The sequence below is a fragment of the Bos taurus genome, chromosome 3 (assembly GCF_002263795.3).
Source record: "Bos taurus isolate L1 Dominette 01449 registration number 42190680 breed Hereford chromosome 3, ARS-UCD2.0, whole genome shotgun sequence".
Taxonomy (NCBI): domain Eukaryota; kingdom Metazoa; phylum Chordata; class Mammalia; order Artiodactyla; family Bovidae; genus Bos; species Bos taurus.
Window position 1 is genome coordinate 94,434,837 of NC_037330.1, and position 16,793 is coordinate 94,451,629.

At 39.7% G+C, this 16,793-nt stretch overlaps 1 protein-coding gene across 1 annotated transcript in view; it reads left to right on the top strand.

The window, feature by feature from the left end:
- Window positions 1–2,612: 2,612 nt before the first annotated feature.
- The window catches only part of NRDC (nardilysin convertase), a 102,849-nt gene continuing 88,668 nt past the window's right edge, over window positions 2,613–16,793 (top strand). Inside the window, exon 1 of the mRNA NM_001206991.1 lies at window positions 2,613–3,118. Within this exon, the coding sequence (NP_001193920.1) occupies window positions 2,778–3,118 (341 nt within the window). The 5' untranslated portion in view covers window positions 2,613–2,777. The remainder of the gene's footprint in view (window positions 3,119–16,793) is intronic.

Genomic DNA, 16,793 nt, shown 5'->3' on the forward strand with positions numbered 1-16,793 from the left:
TTGCACAAACTCCCAGAGATAAAGAACAGAGAAGCCTGGTGTGCTGCAAGTCCACCTGGTCTCAAAAAGTTGCACAAGACTTAGTGACTGAACAACTACTGCCAAGAGGCAAACCCAGTTTTGGGAATCATTACTTGTAATGTGTTACTGCTTTGGAGAATTTAAAAAACACAGTACCTCTAAAGAGACATGTCACTTCAGGTATTTATTCAACAACAAATATCACTGACTATTTTACTACAATGTGCTGGGAAGCTGTGCTAGGAATTGGTAATAAAGGGAAAGGAAAACACTGCTTTGAAGGAGGGCAATCTAGTGGAGTTACTTACTATAAAAATGATAGGTTCTTGAAAATAAACTGGAAATTCGAGCAATATTTTTCAATTAATTTATCTCATCTGCTGCCCTAGTTGTTTCATAATCTCCTACTCAAGTAGGATCTTTGCACTTCTCCTTCCAAACTTTTTATTTAACCTGCATTGTCATAGCTTTCACTTAAAAAAAAAATCGATTTTATGTTTCTCCCCCTTTGAATTCAAGCTCCAAGAAGGCAAAGATTTTTGTTTTGTTTATGACTGTATTCCCTGTGCCTGGAGTTGCGGACACCTAGAAAAATTTAGAGACTTACAACAATCGTCAATAAATCTCCTTGCTTCATGTGTTTCTCCATTCATTCATATTTATTCCTTTGGTGTGCTAGGAATCCATATATCATAGTTAATATATTGTATGGCAGTTGCATTTTCCAGTATGTCGGTCTCAATTACATTTTGCCTACCAAAAGCTGTTGAAAGCAGAAAAACCTTTGGGAAAAAGGACTTGAGGGTAGTAGCCTGACACGAGATGGAGGCTCAGTAAAAGTTGGTTAATTTAACAACTTTGACTGTGTGGATCACAATAAACTGTGGAAAATTCTGAAAGAGATGTGAATACCAGACCACCTGACTTGCCTCTTGAGAAACCTGTATGCAGGTCAGGAAACAACAGTTGGAACTGGACATCGAACAACAGACTGGCTCCAAATAGAAAAAGGAGTACGTCAGGCTGTATATTGTCACCCTGCTTATTTAACTTATATGCAGAGTACATCATGAGAAACGGTGGGCTGGAGGAAGCACAAGCTGGAATCAAGATTGCCAGAAGAAATATCAATAACCTCAGATATGCAGATGACACCACCCTTATGGCAGAAAGGTAAGAAGAACTAAAAAGCCTCTTGATGAGTGAAAAAGTTGGCTTAAAGCTCAACATTCAGAAAACTGAGGTCATGGCATCCGGTCCCATCACTTCATGGGAAATAGATGGGGAAACAGTGGAAACAGTGGCTGACTTTATTTTTCCGGGCTCCAAAAATCACTGGAGATGGTGAGTGCAGCCATGAAATTAAAAGACGCTTACTCATTGGAAGGAAAGTTATGACCAACCTAGACAGCATGTCAAAAAGCAGAGACATTACTTTGCCAACAAAGGTCAAGGCTATAGTTTTTCCAGTGGTCATGTACGACTGTGAGAGTTGGACTATAAAGAAAGCTGAGCACGGAAGAATTGATGCTTTTGAACTGTGGTGTTGGAGAAGACTCTTGAGAGTCCCTTGGACTGCAAGGAGATCCAACCAGTCCGTCCTAAAGGAAATCAGCCTGAATACTCATTGGAAGGACTGATGTTGAAGCTGAAACTCCAATACTTTGACCACCTGATATGAAGAGCTGACTCATCTGAAAAGACCCTGATGCTGGAAAAGATTGAGGGCAGGAGGAGAAGGGGGCGACAGAGGATGAGATGGCTGGATGGCATCACCAACTCGATGGACATGGGTTTGGGTGGACTCCGGGAGTTGGTGATGGACAGGGGAGGCCTGGCGTGCTGCGGTTCATGGGGTCGCAGAGTCGGACAGGACTGAGCGACTGAACTGAACTGAACGCTGTGAACTCTCATCTGCGAGGGAGCTAAAAAATGTTTTCGCACAATAGAGTGAACACATCTACACCTGTCTTTTAAGCACTTTCTAGGCCTTGAAGGCGAGCAGCACTAATGTCTGGCAGGCTACAAAAAAGGAGACTCAAAATGACTATTTCTATCGTTCAGCTCAGCTCCAGATGCCGCTGCCATCCGGCGGCAGAAAAATACTTCCGGCGTTCTGCTTTTAACGTGCTGAGTCACTGCCAAAGTCTCCACCCCAGGTTTGAGAAGCAGGATGCACAAAATATGACATAAATGGTGGGGGAAAGGCTGGGGGATTTTCTCCACTCGCTTACCAGTTTTCGCCTCAGGGGAATATTTTCCTCTGAGCCACAGAGCCCACTCAGTTGCTACCTCAAACCCCCTCCACGCTTACGTCATAAACGCTGCGCAGCAGTCCTGCGCCCTTCTCCCGTCGGCCAACGCGCCGCTCTCTCCGCCTCTTCTTCTTCGCCCCTCCTACCTCTGGTTTCGAAAAGCTCGCTGGGTGCTTTGAGAATCCGGCCCGGTCTCTGGCTCCTTTTTTTATTCCCTGTTCCTATTGGTTGGTTACTTGCGCGTGACTGCTCTCTTGCCTTATGATTGGCTAATATCAGTTGCGTCATCGACGGTCAGGAGGGTGGGGGGGATGAGGGAAGTTGGCTTGAGGGAGACCGGATTGGGGGAGGGGTTCAGGCCTGTCCACCTCAGCGGCTGCGGCAGCAACAGCGCCGGCGGCCACCGCCTCTGGAACGCGGAGGAGGAGGAGCGGCTGGAGGAGTAGGAGGAGGAGGTGGACCCTAGGGAACGGCATGCCCAGCGTTCCGTCTTGGTAGTGAATGCTGAGGAGAGTCGCGGTTGCTGCAGTCTGTGCCACCGGGAGGAAGTTGTGTGAGGCCGGGCGGGAGCTCGCGGCGCTTTCGAGAATAGAAGCGCGGGGTCGGTGTGAAGACTCGGCGGCTGCCAGACACTTTCCTACACTGACCATGCCTGGAAGGAACAAGGCGAAGTCCACCTGCAGCTGCCCTGACCTGCAGCCCAATGGACAAGATTTGGGCGAGAGCGGCCGGGTTGCCCGTCTGGGAGCCGATGAATCTGAGGAGGAGGGACGGAGGGGGCCTGTCAATAATGCCGGAGACCCTGAGATCATTAAGTCTCCCAGCGACCCCAAGCAATACCGGTAAGGGAGGAGGCGGGCGTCTCTGTTCCCGCTGTGGTCACTTCTTTTATCCTAATCTTCCGAAGGAGCATCAGGGGCACTATTTCCCACGCCAAAAACTTGCTTGGATGGAGGTGGCAAGGGCAGTTAGGGGCATCTATGTGGTGTCAGCTCTAAGAGGGGGAGATGTTGGGTTCCACCGGGAATCAGGAAGTTAGAATGGGGAGGGTTTGTTCGAGTAGTTTTGACATTCTCTCAGGCAAGAATGGAGGTTTTTCTTTCCTTTTTTTTTTTAAACTTCTTATTTTGTATTGGGGTATAGCGGATTAACAGTGTTGTAGTAGTTTCAAGTGAACAAACAAGGAATTCAGCCATACAAATGCATGTATCCGTTCTCCTCCAAAACGCTCACTTATCCAGGCTGCCACATAATGTTGAGCAGAGTTCCATGTGCTATCCAATATCTTGTTGGTTATCCATTTTAACTATAGCAGTATGTACCTGACTTTCCCAAATTCCCTTTTTCCACCAGTCAGCCATAAATTCGTTTTCTAAGCCTATGAGTTTCAGGTTTTTTAAGTTCATTTGTATTTTTTTTTTTTTTAAGATTCCGTATATGAGGGCTATCATATGGTATTTCTCCTTCTCTGACTTCACTCAGTATGACACTCTCTAGGTCCATTATTTCACTCTTTTTAATGGTTGAGTAATATTCCATTGTGTGTGTGTACTACGTCTTTTATGCATTCCTCTGTCCATGGACATTTAGGTTGCTTCTGTGTCTTGGCTGTTGTAAACGGTGTTGCAGTGAACACTGGAAGTGCAAGTATCTTTTCAGACCATGTTTTTCTCTGGATATATGCCCAGGAGTGGGATTGTAGGGTCATATGGTAGCTCTGTTTTTACTTTTTTCTTCCATCCTATTCAAGAATGGGGTTTTTCTGAGGAAGGCAGGCTGGATGGTCAGGGACACTTGGTATTATATTTGAGGAAAGGTTGAAGGAGCTGGGGATTTTAATTCTGAAGAGGATACGTAAGGGGCATAGTGTCACTATCCACAACTACTTGCTGCTGCTGCTGCTAAGTCGCTTCAGTCGTGTCTGACTCTGTGCGACCCCTTACATGGCTTGAGGTGCCTGTAATTGAAAGGGGTAAAACTAATGGCTGGAAGTTACTAAAGGATCATGTAGTTTCACTAAAAGAACTTAGGTATTAGAGTTGGCCTAAGATGAGGTAACTTATTTCCATGGGTTGTTTCTCATTGCTAAGAATGGTTGGGTGCCCTCTTCTAAGAATGTATTAGAGAGATCTTGAGTCTCATTTGGGTGAGTCAGAGAAGACTTGTAAGATTTCTCCCAATCCTGAATTTTCCAATTTTTGGTTTATACCATAATCCTCTAAACATCTGTAATAACAATCCCCACCTAAATATTTTCTTCACATGTAACTTATTCCATAGAATGCCATGACTATAATGTATTTTATTTATTTATTTATTTTTTTAAAATTGTAATCAACTTTGTTTATTCCTCAATCTCATATCCACTTTTTTAATCTTGTTTTTCCATCCTTTCCTTCAGCCAGTAGATAGGAACACAAAATTTTGATTTGAAAGCAATTAGTTCCAAAGTTTTAATTTTAAAAATGTAACAACATCAAACACTGTGAATGTATTCACACTGAATTGTACACTTACCATGGTTGAAAGAGTACATATTCTGTTGTATATATTTCTACCACAATTTTTTAAAGGACAAAAGTTAACAATATCGATCACAAGAGGTTGCTACCTTTAATCCTGACCCTGTGCATTAATACTTTTGTAGTACCCTTTTCTTTTTTACATGTATGGATATTGTGTATACTCCAATAACTGTAAAATGGCAGAGGTGATTTATAATTTCTATCTCCTAATAATACTGCTATTTAAAGAAATATAAACAGCAGTTCACAGAATGCGGCTGCCACTGAAATATCAGAGATATTGTTTTCTCTATAAAGAATTTATTTTTTATCATCAACTGATTTGGATAATGGTTTAGAGTGTTTTCTGGGTATCCTTTCACCCCAAAACACTTTGTGATATTTTCAGTAGAGCACTGTGCGTGTGTGTGCATGCTCAGTGGCTATGTTGATGTCCGACTCTTTGAGACCCTGTGACCGTAGCCCGCCAGGCTTCTCTGTCCATGGGACTTCCCAGACAACAATACTGGAGTGGGTTGCCATTTTCTTCTACAAGCGATGTTCCCAACCCTGGGATCAAACCCAAGTCTCCTGCATTGCAGGCGTATTCTCTACCACTGAGCCACCTGGGAATCCCCAAACAGAGCATCATCCCTGCCTAAATAACATATGAGGTCTATTTTCAGCCCATCTAAGTGTAGCATATAACCACATTCCTTAAACAAAGGTCTTTGTTTTACCCTAAAAAAATTTTTTTTTTCTAATTTTATTTTATTTTTAAACTTTACATAATTGTATTAGTTTTGCCAAATATCAAAATGAATCTGCCACAGGTATACATGTGTTCCCCATCCCGAACCCTCCTCCCTCCTCCCTCCCCATACCATCCCTCTGGGCCGTCCCAGTGCACCAGCCCCAAGCATCCAGCATCGTGCATCGAACCTGGACTGGCAACTCGTTTCCTACATGATATTTTACATGTTTCATTGCCATTCTCCCAAATCTTCCCACCCTCTCCCTCTCCCACAGAGTCCATAAGACTGTTCTATACATCAGTGTCTCTTTTGCTGTCTCGTACACCGGGTTATTGTTACCATCTTTCTAAATTCCATATATATGCGTTAGTATACTGTATTTACGTTTTTCCTTCTGGCTTACTTCACTCTGTATAATAGGCTCCAGTTTCATCCACCTCATTAGAACTGATTCAAATGTATTCTTTTTAATGGCTGAGTAATACTCCATTGTGTATATGTACCACAGCTTTCTTATCCATTCATCTGCTGATGGACATCTAGGTTGCTTCCATGTCTTGGCTATTATAAACAGTGCTGCGATGAACATTGGGGTACACGTGTCTCTTTCCCTTCTGGTTTCCTCAGTGTGTATGCCCAGCAGTGGGGTTGCTGGATCATAAGGCAGTTCTATTTCCAGTTTTTTAAGGAATCTCCACACTGTTCTCCATAGTGGCTGTACTAGTTTGCGTTCCCACCAACAGTGTAAGAGGGTTCCCTTTTCTCCACACCCTCTCCAGCATTTATTATTTGTAGACTTCTGGATCGCAGCCATTCTGACTGGTGTGAAATGGTACCTCATAGTGGTTTTGATTTGCATTTCTCTGATAATGAGTGATGTTGAGCATCTTTTCATGTGTTTGTTAGCCATCTGTATGTCTTCTTTGGAGAAATGTCTATTTAGTTCTTTGGCCCATTTTTTGATTGGGTCGTTTATTTTTCTGGAGTTGAGCTGTAGGAGTTGCTTGTATATTTTTGAGATTAGTTGTTTGTCGGTTGCTTCATTTGCTATTATTTTCTCCCATTCTGAAGGCTGTCTTTTCACCTTGCTAATAGTTTCCTTTGATGTGCAGAAGCTTTTAAGTTTAATTAGGTCCCATTTGTTTATTTTTGCTTTTATTTCCAATATTCTGGGAGGTGGGTCATAGAGGATCCTGCTGTGATGTATGTCGGAGAGTGTTTTGCCTATGTTCTCCTCTAGGAGTTTTATAGTTTCTGGTCTTACGTTTAGATCTTTAATCCATTTTGAGTTTATTTTTGTGTATGGTGTTAGAAAGTGGTCCAGTTTCATTCTTTTACAAGTGGTTGACCAGATTTCCCAGCACCACTTGTTAAAGAGATTGTCTTTAATCCATTGTATATTCTTGCCTCCTTTGTCAAAGATAAGGTGTCCATATGTGCGTGGATTTATCTCTGGGCTTTCTATTTTATTCCATTGATCAATATTTCTGTCTTTGTGCCAGTACCATACTGTCTTGATAACTGTGGCTTTGTAGTAGAGCCTGAAGTCAGGTAGGTTGATTCCTCCAGTTCCATTCTTCTTTCTCAAGATCGCTTTGGCTATTCGAGGTTTTTTGTATTTCCATACAAATTGTGAAATTATTTGTTCTAGCTCTGTGAAGAATACTGTTGGTAGCTTGATAGGGATTGCGTTGAATCTATAAATTGCTTTGGGTAGTATACTCATTTTCACTATATTGATTCTTCCAATCCATGAACATGGTATATTTCTCCATCTATTAGTGTCCTCTTTGATTTCTTTCACCAGTGTTTTATAGTTTTCTATATATAGGTCTTTAGTTTCTTTAGGTAGATATATTCCTAAGTATTTTATTCTTTCCGTTGCAATGGTGAATGGAATTGTTTCCTTAATTTCTCTTTCTGTTTTCTCATTATTAGTGTATAGGAATGCAAGGGATTTCTGTGTGTTGATTTTATATCCTGCAACTTTACTATAGTCATTGATTATTTCTAGTAATTTTCTGGTGGAATTTTTAGGGTTTTCTATGTAGAGGATCATGTCATCTGCAAATAGTGAGAGTTTTACTTCTTCTTTTCCAATTTGGATTCCTTTTATTTCTTTTTCTGCTCTGATTGCTGTGGCCAAAACTTCCAAAACTATGTTGAATAGTAATGGTGAAAGTGGGCACCCTTGTCTTGTTCCTGACTTTAGAGGAAATGCTTTCAATTTTTCACCATTGAGGATAATGTTTGCTGTGGGTTTGTCATATATAGCTTTTATTATGTTGAGGTATGTTCCTTCTATTCCTGCTTTCTGGAGAGTTTTTATCATAAATGGATGTTGAATTTTGTCAAAGGCTTTCTCTACATCTATTGAGATAATCATATGGTTTTTATTTTTCAATTTGTTAATGTGGTGTATTACATTGATTGATTTGCGGATATTGAAGAATCCTTGCATCCCTGGGATAAAGCCCACTTGATCATGGTGTATGATCTTTTTAATGTGTTGTTGGATTCTGATTGCTAGAATTTTGTTAAGGATTTTTGCATCTATGTTCATCAGTGATATTGGCCTGTAGTTTTCTTTTTTTGTGGCATCTTTGTCAGGTTTTGGTATTAGGGTGATGGTGGCCTCATAGAATGAGTTTGGAAGTTTACCTTCCTCTGCAATTTTCTGGAAGAGTTTGAGCAGGATAGGTGTTAGTTTTTCTCTAAATTTTTGGTAGAATTCAGCTGTGAAGCCGTCTGGACCGGGGCTTTTGTTTGCTGGAAGATTTTTGATTACAGTTTCAATTTCCGTGCTTGTGATGGGTCTGTTAAGATTTTCTATTTCTTCCTGGTCCAGTTTTGGAAAGTTGTACTTTTCTAAGAATTTGTCCATTTCTTCCACGTTGTCCATTTTATTGGCATATAATTGTTGATAGTAGTCTCTTATGATCCTTTGTATTTCTGTGTTGTCTGTTGTGATCTCTCCATTTTCGTTTCTAATTTTGTTGATTTGATTTTTCTCCCTTTGTTTCTTGATGAGTCTGGCTAATGGTTTGTCAATTTTATTTATCCTTTCAAAGAACCAGCTTTTGGTTTTGTTGATTTTTGCTATGGTCTCTTTTGTTTCTTTTGCATTTATTTCTGCTCTAATTTTTAAGATTTCTTTCCTTCTACTAACCCTGGGGTTCTTCATTTCTTCCTTTTCTAGTTGCTTTAGGTGTAGAGTTAGGTTATTTATTTGACTTTTTTCTTGTTTCTTGAGGTGTGCCTGTATTGCTATGAACTTTCCCCTTAGGACTGCTTTTACCGTGTCCCACAGGTTTTGGGTTGTTGTGTTTTCATTTTCATTCGTTTCTATGCAAATTTTGATTTCTTTTTTGATTTCTTCTGTGATTTGTTGGTTATTCAGCAGTGTATTGTTCAGCCTCCATATGTTGGAATTTTTAATAGTTTTTCTCCTGTAATTGAGATCTACTCTTACTGCATTGTGGTCAGAAAAAATGCTTGGAATGATTTCTATTTTTTTGAACTTACCAAGGCTAGCTTTATGGCCCAGGATGTGATCTATCCTGGAGAAGGTTCCATGTGCGCTTGAGAAAAAGGTGAAATTCATTGTTTTGGGATGAAATGTCCTATAGGTATCAATTAGGTCTAACTGGTCTATTGTATCGGTTAAAGTTTGTGTTTCCTTGTTAATTTTCTGTTTAGTTGATCTATCCATAGGTGTAAGTGGGGTATTAAAGTCTCCCACTATTATTGTGTTATTGTTAATTTCTCCTTTTATAATGTATTTTAAAGAGAGATTATATTGTCCAACTTTATTTTAAAGGTTGAGGAAACTGAGATCCAGAGAGTTTGCTTCTTTCTTAAAATTACACACCTAAATAATTATAGAGTTGATATGAACACCCTGTCTATCTGACACCAAATCCAATGCACCATTTACTGGTTTTTATTAAGTTTTTATTCATATTAAGTTGGAAGCTGAAGCACTCTGATTTTTAATTTGTTTTATGCCCCTACATTGTTAGAGCCGGAAAGAACCTTAGAGATAATCTTTTTCACTCCCCATCACCCCCAGCATATAGGTGACTGAAACTAAAGTAGAGAAAGAAGTGTTTTAAGCCCTAAATTGAAGATAGGCCTAATTTCTTCCTTCAGTCTAAGTCTAGAGATTAACAGAACACAGCTCTTTATACTGTTTTTCCCAGGCGATAGGTCTTTATGAATAGACCAGATTTTCCTTCCTTCTCATCAAAAATGTGGTTATATTAGAGCTAGTTGAAACTTTGAGAAAAGTTATTTAGTTTTTGCTATCCAGATTAAATAATAGCTTCAGGTTTTGTTTTTTTTTTTTTTCTATATAAACTTACATAATATTAGGTAATGTTTATAGAAAGTACTCTGTGTGTCAGATATTGTTCTAATTGCTTTCAATATATTCATTTAATGACCTCATTTTTGGCAAATTCGTTTGAAAAATGCTAAAGTCTTACAGTGTGCTATGCATTGAGATATCTTTAAATCTTTTCTGAAACGTGGTTGAATATAACTTAATAAATGATATTTTATTCTGGGTCAGTCAGTCAGTTCAGTCGCTCAGTTGTGTCCAACTCTTTGTGACCCCATGAATCGCAGCACCCCAGGCCTCCCTGTCCATCACCAGCTCCCGGAGTTCACTCAGACTCACGTCCATCGAGTCAGTGATGCCATCCAGCCATCTCATCTTCTGTCGTCCCCTTCTCCTCCTGCCCCCAATCCCTCCCAGCATCAGTCTTTTCCAGTGAGTCAACTCTTCGCATGAGGTGGCCAAAGTACTGGAGTTTCAGCTTTAGCATCATTCTTTCCAAAGAAATCCCAGGGCTGATCTTCAGAATGGACTGGTTGGATCTCCTTGCAGTCCAAGGGACTCTCAAGAGTCTTATTCTGGGTACTGGGTATATAAAGATGATTAAGACAGTCCCTGCCTTCAGGGAGTTTGCAGTATAGTAGAGGGACATAGACACATTAGAACGATATAATTAGAGCACCAGAGTTTTATAGAAACCATAATAGAAGCATGTGCTGGGTATAGCAAGGAATAAAGTGAGAAGTAAAACTCAACCTGGGGAGAAAGTTAGTAAAAGACTTCAAAGAGAAGATAATGCTTAAAAGGTATTCTTTGAGTAGTTGTGGCAGTTCTACATTTTTGTGGTCTTTTTTTTTTATTACATTTTTGTGGTCTTTTGTCAAATCACTGTCCTTCTTAGTGTCTCAGTTTTCTTATTTTAAAGTGAAGGGGGTTAAGACTAGCAATGTTTTCCAATAACTTCTTCTTTCAAAAGAGCAGGTCCACGTTTATCTGTTCTATATACTAAAGTTTTCAGTTAGACTTTTAAAGGAAAGATTTTGTTACTTTAAAATAAAGTTGGGAAACCTAGATACTAGATGGTTTTTAAAGATTTACCCATCCCAAAGTTAAATTCTCTGAATTTTGTAACCAGAAGTAGACAGGAGGTATGTGCAGCAGAAGAGCTGAATTATCCTTCCAGGACCTGCTCAAATATTATCTCTGTGAAGCCTTTCCAGACGGAATTAATCCTGCCTTTCAGTGTATTTCACTGGGATTTTAAACATGATCCATTATAGTTCACATCCATCGTATAATAATTTATCTTTTGAATGTGTGATTAAGTACCAGATGTGGACTTGATTAGAATATTTTGTTGAAAATAACACCTTGAAATAATTGTTTACCAATCTGCATTAAGTAATCAGATCAGATCAGATCAGTCGCTCAGTCGTGTGCGACTCTTTGCGAACCCATGAATCGCAGCATGCCAGGCTTCCCTGTCCATCACCAACTCCCGGAGTTCACTCAGACTCACGTCCATCGAATCAGTGATGCCATCCAGCCATCTCATCCTCTGTCGTCCCCTTCTCCTCCTGCCCCCAATCCCTCCCAGCATCAGAGTCTTTTCCAATGAGTCAACTCTTCGCATGGGGTGGCCAAAGTACTGGAGTTTCAGCTTCAGCATCATTCCTTCCAAAGAAATCCCAGGGCTGATCTCCTTCAGAATGGACTGGTTGGATCTCCTTGCAGTCCAAGGGACTCTCAAGAGTCTTCTCCAACACCACAGTTCAAAAGCATCAATTCTTCGGCGCTCAGCCTTCTTCACAGTCCAACTCTCACATCCAAACATGACCACAGGAAAAACCATAGCCTTGACTAGATGGACCTTTGTTGGCAAAGTAATGTCTCTGCTTTTGAATATGCTATCTAGGTTGGTCATAACTTTCCTTCCAAGGAGTAAGCGTCTTTTAATTTCATGGCTGCAGTCACCATCTGTAGTGATTTTGTTTTTTTGGTTTTTTTTGTAGTGATTTTGGAGCCCATAAAAATGAAGTCTGACACTGTTTCACTATTTCCCCATCTATTTCCCATGAAGTGGTGGGACCGGATGCCATGATCTTCGTTTTCTGAATGTTGAGCTTTAAGCCAACTTTTTCACTCTCCACTTTCAATTTCATCAAGAGGCTTTTGAGTTCCTCTTCACTTTCTGCCATAAGGGTGGTGTCATCTGCATATCTGAGGTTATTGATATTTCTCCCTGCAATCTTGATTCCAGCTTGTGTTTCTTCTAGTCCAGCGTTTCTCATGATGTATTCTGCATATAAGTTAAATAAACAGGGTGACAATATACAGCCTTGATGAACTCCTTTTCCTATTTGGAACCAGTCTGTTGTTCCATGTCCAGTTCTAACTGTTGCTTCCTGACCTGCATACAAATTTCTCAAGAGGCAGATCAGGTGGTCTGGTATTCCCATCTCTTGAAGAATTTTCCACAGTTTATTGTGATCCACACAGTCAAAGGCTTTGGCATAGTCAATAAAGCAGAAATAGATGTTTTTCTGGAACTCTCTTGCTTTTTCCATGATCCAGCAGATGTTGGCAATTTGATCTCTGGTTTCTCTGCCTTTTCTAAAACCAGCTTGAACATCAGGAAGTTCACGGTTCACATAATAGCCTGTGGAATTGTACTTCTCTGTGTAATTTGTTTTAAGCTTTTTTGAAATGTTAATCATATCTCCAGGAAATTTCTTCTGCTTTTTTTTAAGTGATCTGTATAAATGCTTGATAAGTGTTGATTTCCTTCTCTTCTGGAAGGATTAGGGACTTTTGTTTTTCCTGTGAAGTAAGCACTGAGGTCTACCTAAGTGGTCCTCCAAGAAGTTGTAGGGGAAGAAGTGGGAAACATAAGGAAAGCCTTTAGTAGTAAAGGTTTGAAATAGTGTAGAGAATGATTTAGGTATACTTAAGAAATACTAAAGAGAGAAGTTATGAGTTCTTGAGCATGAAAATTGTGTAAGTAAAGCATTGTTTTAAGATTAAGCAGCTGCTGCTGCTAAGTTGCTTCAGTGGTGTCCGACTCTGTGCGGTCGACCCCATAGACGGCAGCCCGCCAGGCTCCCCCGTCCCTGGGGTTCTCTAGGCAAGAACACTGGAGTGGGTTGCCATTTCCTTCTCCATAAGATTAAGCTAGTAGTAGCAATGGCGCCCCACTCCAGTACTCTTGCCTGGAGAATCCCATGGACGAAGGAGCCTGGTGGGCTGCAGTCCAAGGGGTCGCTAGGAGACGGACACAACTGAGCGACTTCACTTTCACTTTTCACTTTCATGCATTGGAAAAGGAAATGGCAACCCACTCCAGTGTTCTTGCCTGGAGAATCCCAGGGATGGGGAGCCTGGTGGGCTGCCATCTATAGGGTTGCACGGAGTCAGACACGACTGACGTGACTTAGCAGCTGCAGCAGCAGCAGCAGCAGCAGCAGCTTAATCAGTAGTAGCTAAGATCACAGGATGAGGCAAGACTGTTTTAAGAGGTAATTATAATTGTGTATTGACTGGTGTAGTGTTTCTCTAATTGATGTGTTCCCCTGTTCACTCTTTTTTGCTTTCCTCTTATTAACCCAGTGTTTGCTAGGCTGAAAGTTTAGAATCCAGAGTTCAAGTCTGTTTTGCTCACTCACAGCTTCTCAGATAGTATTTGTGGAATGTATAAATGCCCATATGCCAGACATTTTCACAGAACTCCTGGGAATAGTCTGCTGGAAACTTTTAAAATCAAATTTGTATCCTGGCCAATTTTTTAAAAAAAGAACTCAATTTTCAGAGGAAACAAGTATGAATAGGCAGGTTACAGAGAAAAAAATGTGTTGTACAAATAATAATAATAATATGAATAGTGATATTGTAGTATGTTTAATTCATATAAAAGCTTGTGGCAGTTGGCATATAATAAGCATTCAGATATTAGCCATTATTCTTTTAATATGTTCACAGTTATTAAATGATATTTACAGCACTGTAATAGCAAAAAAATTGGCAATAACTTTATAGTCCATTCTTTGGCTAAAAATTGTTACACCATTCTACAGTGAAAACAGTATATAGCTATAAGAATAGATGGTTTTATATATCAATATGGAGAAATGTCCCATGGTTTACTGTTGAATGAAAAAAGCCAGTTGCAAACCAAAATATATTGTACAATTCCATTTTTAGAAAGAAAAATACCCTGGAAAACAACACTTCACATTATATATTTACCTAAAATATAATTTTCTGTGTTTAGATATGCACAGAAATGATATTAAGCAAGCTCATTTCTAGAGAAAAGTAGAGATTTGACTTGAGTTGTTTACTTTTTAGTAATTAAAAAAGATTGATCAATAGACAAAGTATTATTTGTTTCTTGAAGGAAATTTAGATAAGAAAAAATTTTAATTTCCTACAATTATTCCATCCAGCACTAACCACTGGCAATGTTTTTTATAACCTTATTTCTTTTTTGCTATGCAGTTGTAATTTATAGTTTTAAAATGGTATAATACTATATTTAACAAATGTGTGAACATTTTTTTGTTGTGCTTTTCAATGTTTTGTGTAGTTAGAAGTTCAAGGTATAGATATATCATAATTTAATCATTAGCATTTTATAGTTTAGATTGTCAGATTTTAACTTAGAAATCTGTTTATTCTCAACTGAATCCTTTGGTGTAGACTCAATCATAATGGATTTGATAGATATGTAGGATAACTCTTGGTGATCTGGCTTTTTTTCTGGGATATTCTTTAATCGGGAGAACTGGCAGACAAGAAGATGGTTTGTTCTGGGACTTCCACTCTGACATAGGTCTTATATTCATACTGGTTCCTAGAATGAAGTCAGTCATTAAGCCTATCCAACTCAAAGGAAACTGAGTAGATTATAATCCCTTTCTAGTGTGTGTGTATTTCTCTCTCTCTCTCTTTTTTTTTTTTTTGTGGCAGGGATGATGGGCTTAGTTATATGGTTGGACTGGAATTAATTTGCAGAAAGGTTGGAAATTGATTGTAGTTTGAAAAGTTCACCTGGTACACTAGAGATGTGTTTATAGAAGTTTTATATTTTCATTACCACCACCACCAATGATCTTAATTCTCCTAATAATAACTGGTATTTGTTGGATTCTTACTAGGTACTAAAAAATTTATATAATATCTCATTTAATCTTTATAGTAACCCTATTCTAAAAATATGCTACTGAGCAAGTACTGAGCACTGACTAGACTATAAATGAATTGTATTCTCTCATTTGGTTCCTTCTAAGAAAAGCTGACTGTGGCTCAGATCATGAACTCCTTATTGCCAAATTCAGACTTAAATTGAAGAAAGTAAGGAAAACCATTAGACCATTCAGGTATGACCTAAATCAAATCCCTTATGATTATACAGTGGAAGTGAGAAATAGATTTAAGGGACTGGATCTGATAGAGTGCCTGATGAACTATGGACAGAGGTTTGTGACATTGTACAGGAGACAGGGATCAAGACCATCCCCATGGAAAAGAAATGCAAAAAAGCAAAATGGCTGTCTGAGGAGGCCTTATAAATAGGTGTGAAAAGAAGAGAAGCGAAAAGCAAGGGAGAAAAGGAAAGATATAAGCATCTGAATGCAGAGTTCCAAAGAATAGCAAGAAGAAATAAGAAAGCCTTCCTCAGTGATCAATGCAAAGAAATAGAGGAAAACAACAGAATGCGAAAGACTAGAGATCTCTTCAAGAAAATTAGAGATGCCAAGGGAACATTTCATGCAAAGATGGGCTCAATAAAGGACAGAAATGGTATGGACCTATCAGAAGCAGAAGATATTAAGAAGAGATGGCAGGAATACACAGAAGAACTGTACAAAGAAGATCTTCACGACCCAGATAATCCCGATGGTGTGATCACTCACCTAGAGCCAGGCATCCTGGAATGTGAAGTGAAGTGGGCCTTAGGAAGCATCACTATGAACAAAGCTAGTGGAGATGATGGCATTCCAGTTGAGCTATTTCAAATCCTGAAAGATGATGCTGTGAAAGTGCTGCAACTCAATATGCCAGCAAATTTGGAAAGCTCAGCAGTGGCCACAGGACTGGAAAAGGTCAGTTTTCATTCCAATCCCAAAGAAAGGCAATGCCAAAGAATGCTCAAACTACGGCACAATTGCACTCATCTCACACGCTAGTAAAGTAATGCTCAAAATTCTCCAAGCCAGGCTTCAGCAATACGTGAACCGTGAACTCCCTGATGTTCAAGCTGGTTTTAGAAAAGGCAGAGGAACCAGAGATCAAATTGCCAACATCTTCTGGATCATGGAAAAAGCAAGAGAGTTCCAGAAAAGCATCTATTTCTGCTTTATTGACTATGCCAAAGCCTTTGACTGTGTGGATCACAATAAACTGTGGAAAATTCTGAAAGAGATGGGAATACCAGACCACCTGACCTGCCTCTTGAGAAACCTATATGCAGGTCAGGAAGCAACAGTTAGAACTGGACATGGAACAACAGACTGGTTCCAAATAGGAAAAGTACGTCAAGGCTGTATATTGTCACCCTGCTTATTTAACTTATATGCAGAGTTCATCGTGAGAAACGCTGGGTTGGAAGAAGCACAAGCTGGAATCAAGACTGCCGGGAGAAATATCAATAACCTCAGATATGCAGATGACACCACCCTTATGGCAGAAAGTGAAGAGGAACTAAAAAGCCTCTTGATGAAAGTGAAAAAGAAGAGTGAAAAAGACCTACTTCAGTCTTTTAATTCTTTTTCTTTTTTTGGTCATACTGCAGGATTTGGGGGATCTTAGTTCCCCAACCAGAAATCTAACCTGAGTCTGACAGTGAAAGCACCAATTCTTAACCACTGAACTGCTGGGGAAGTTCCTACTTCAGTCTTTATAGTCAGTACGGGAACCATGA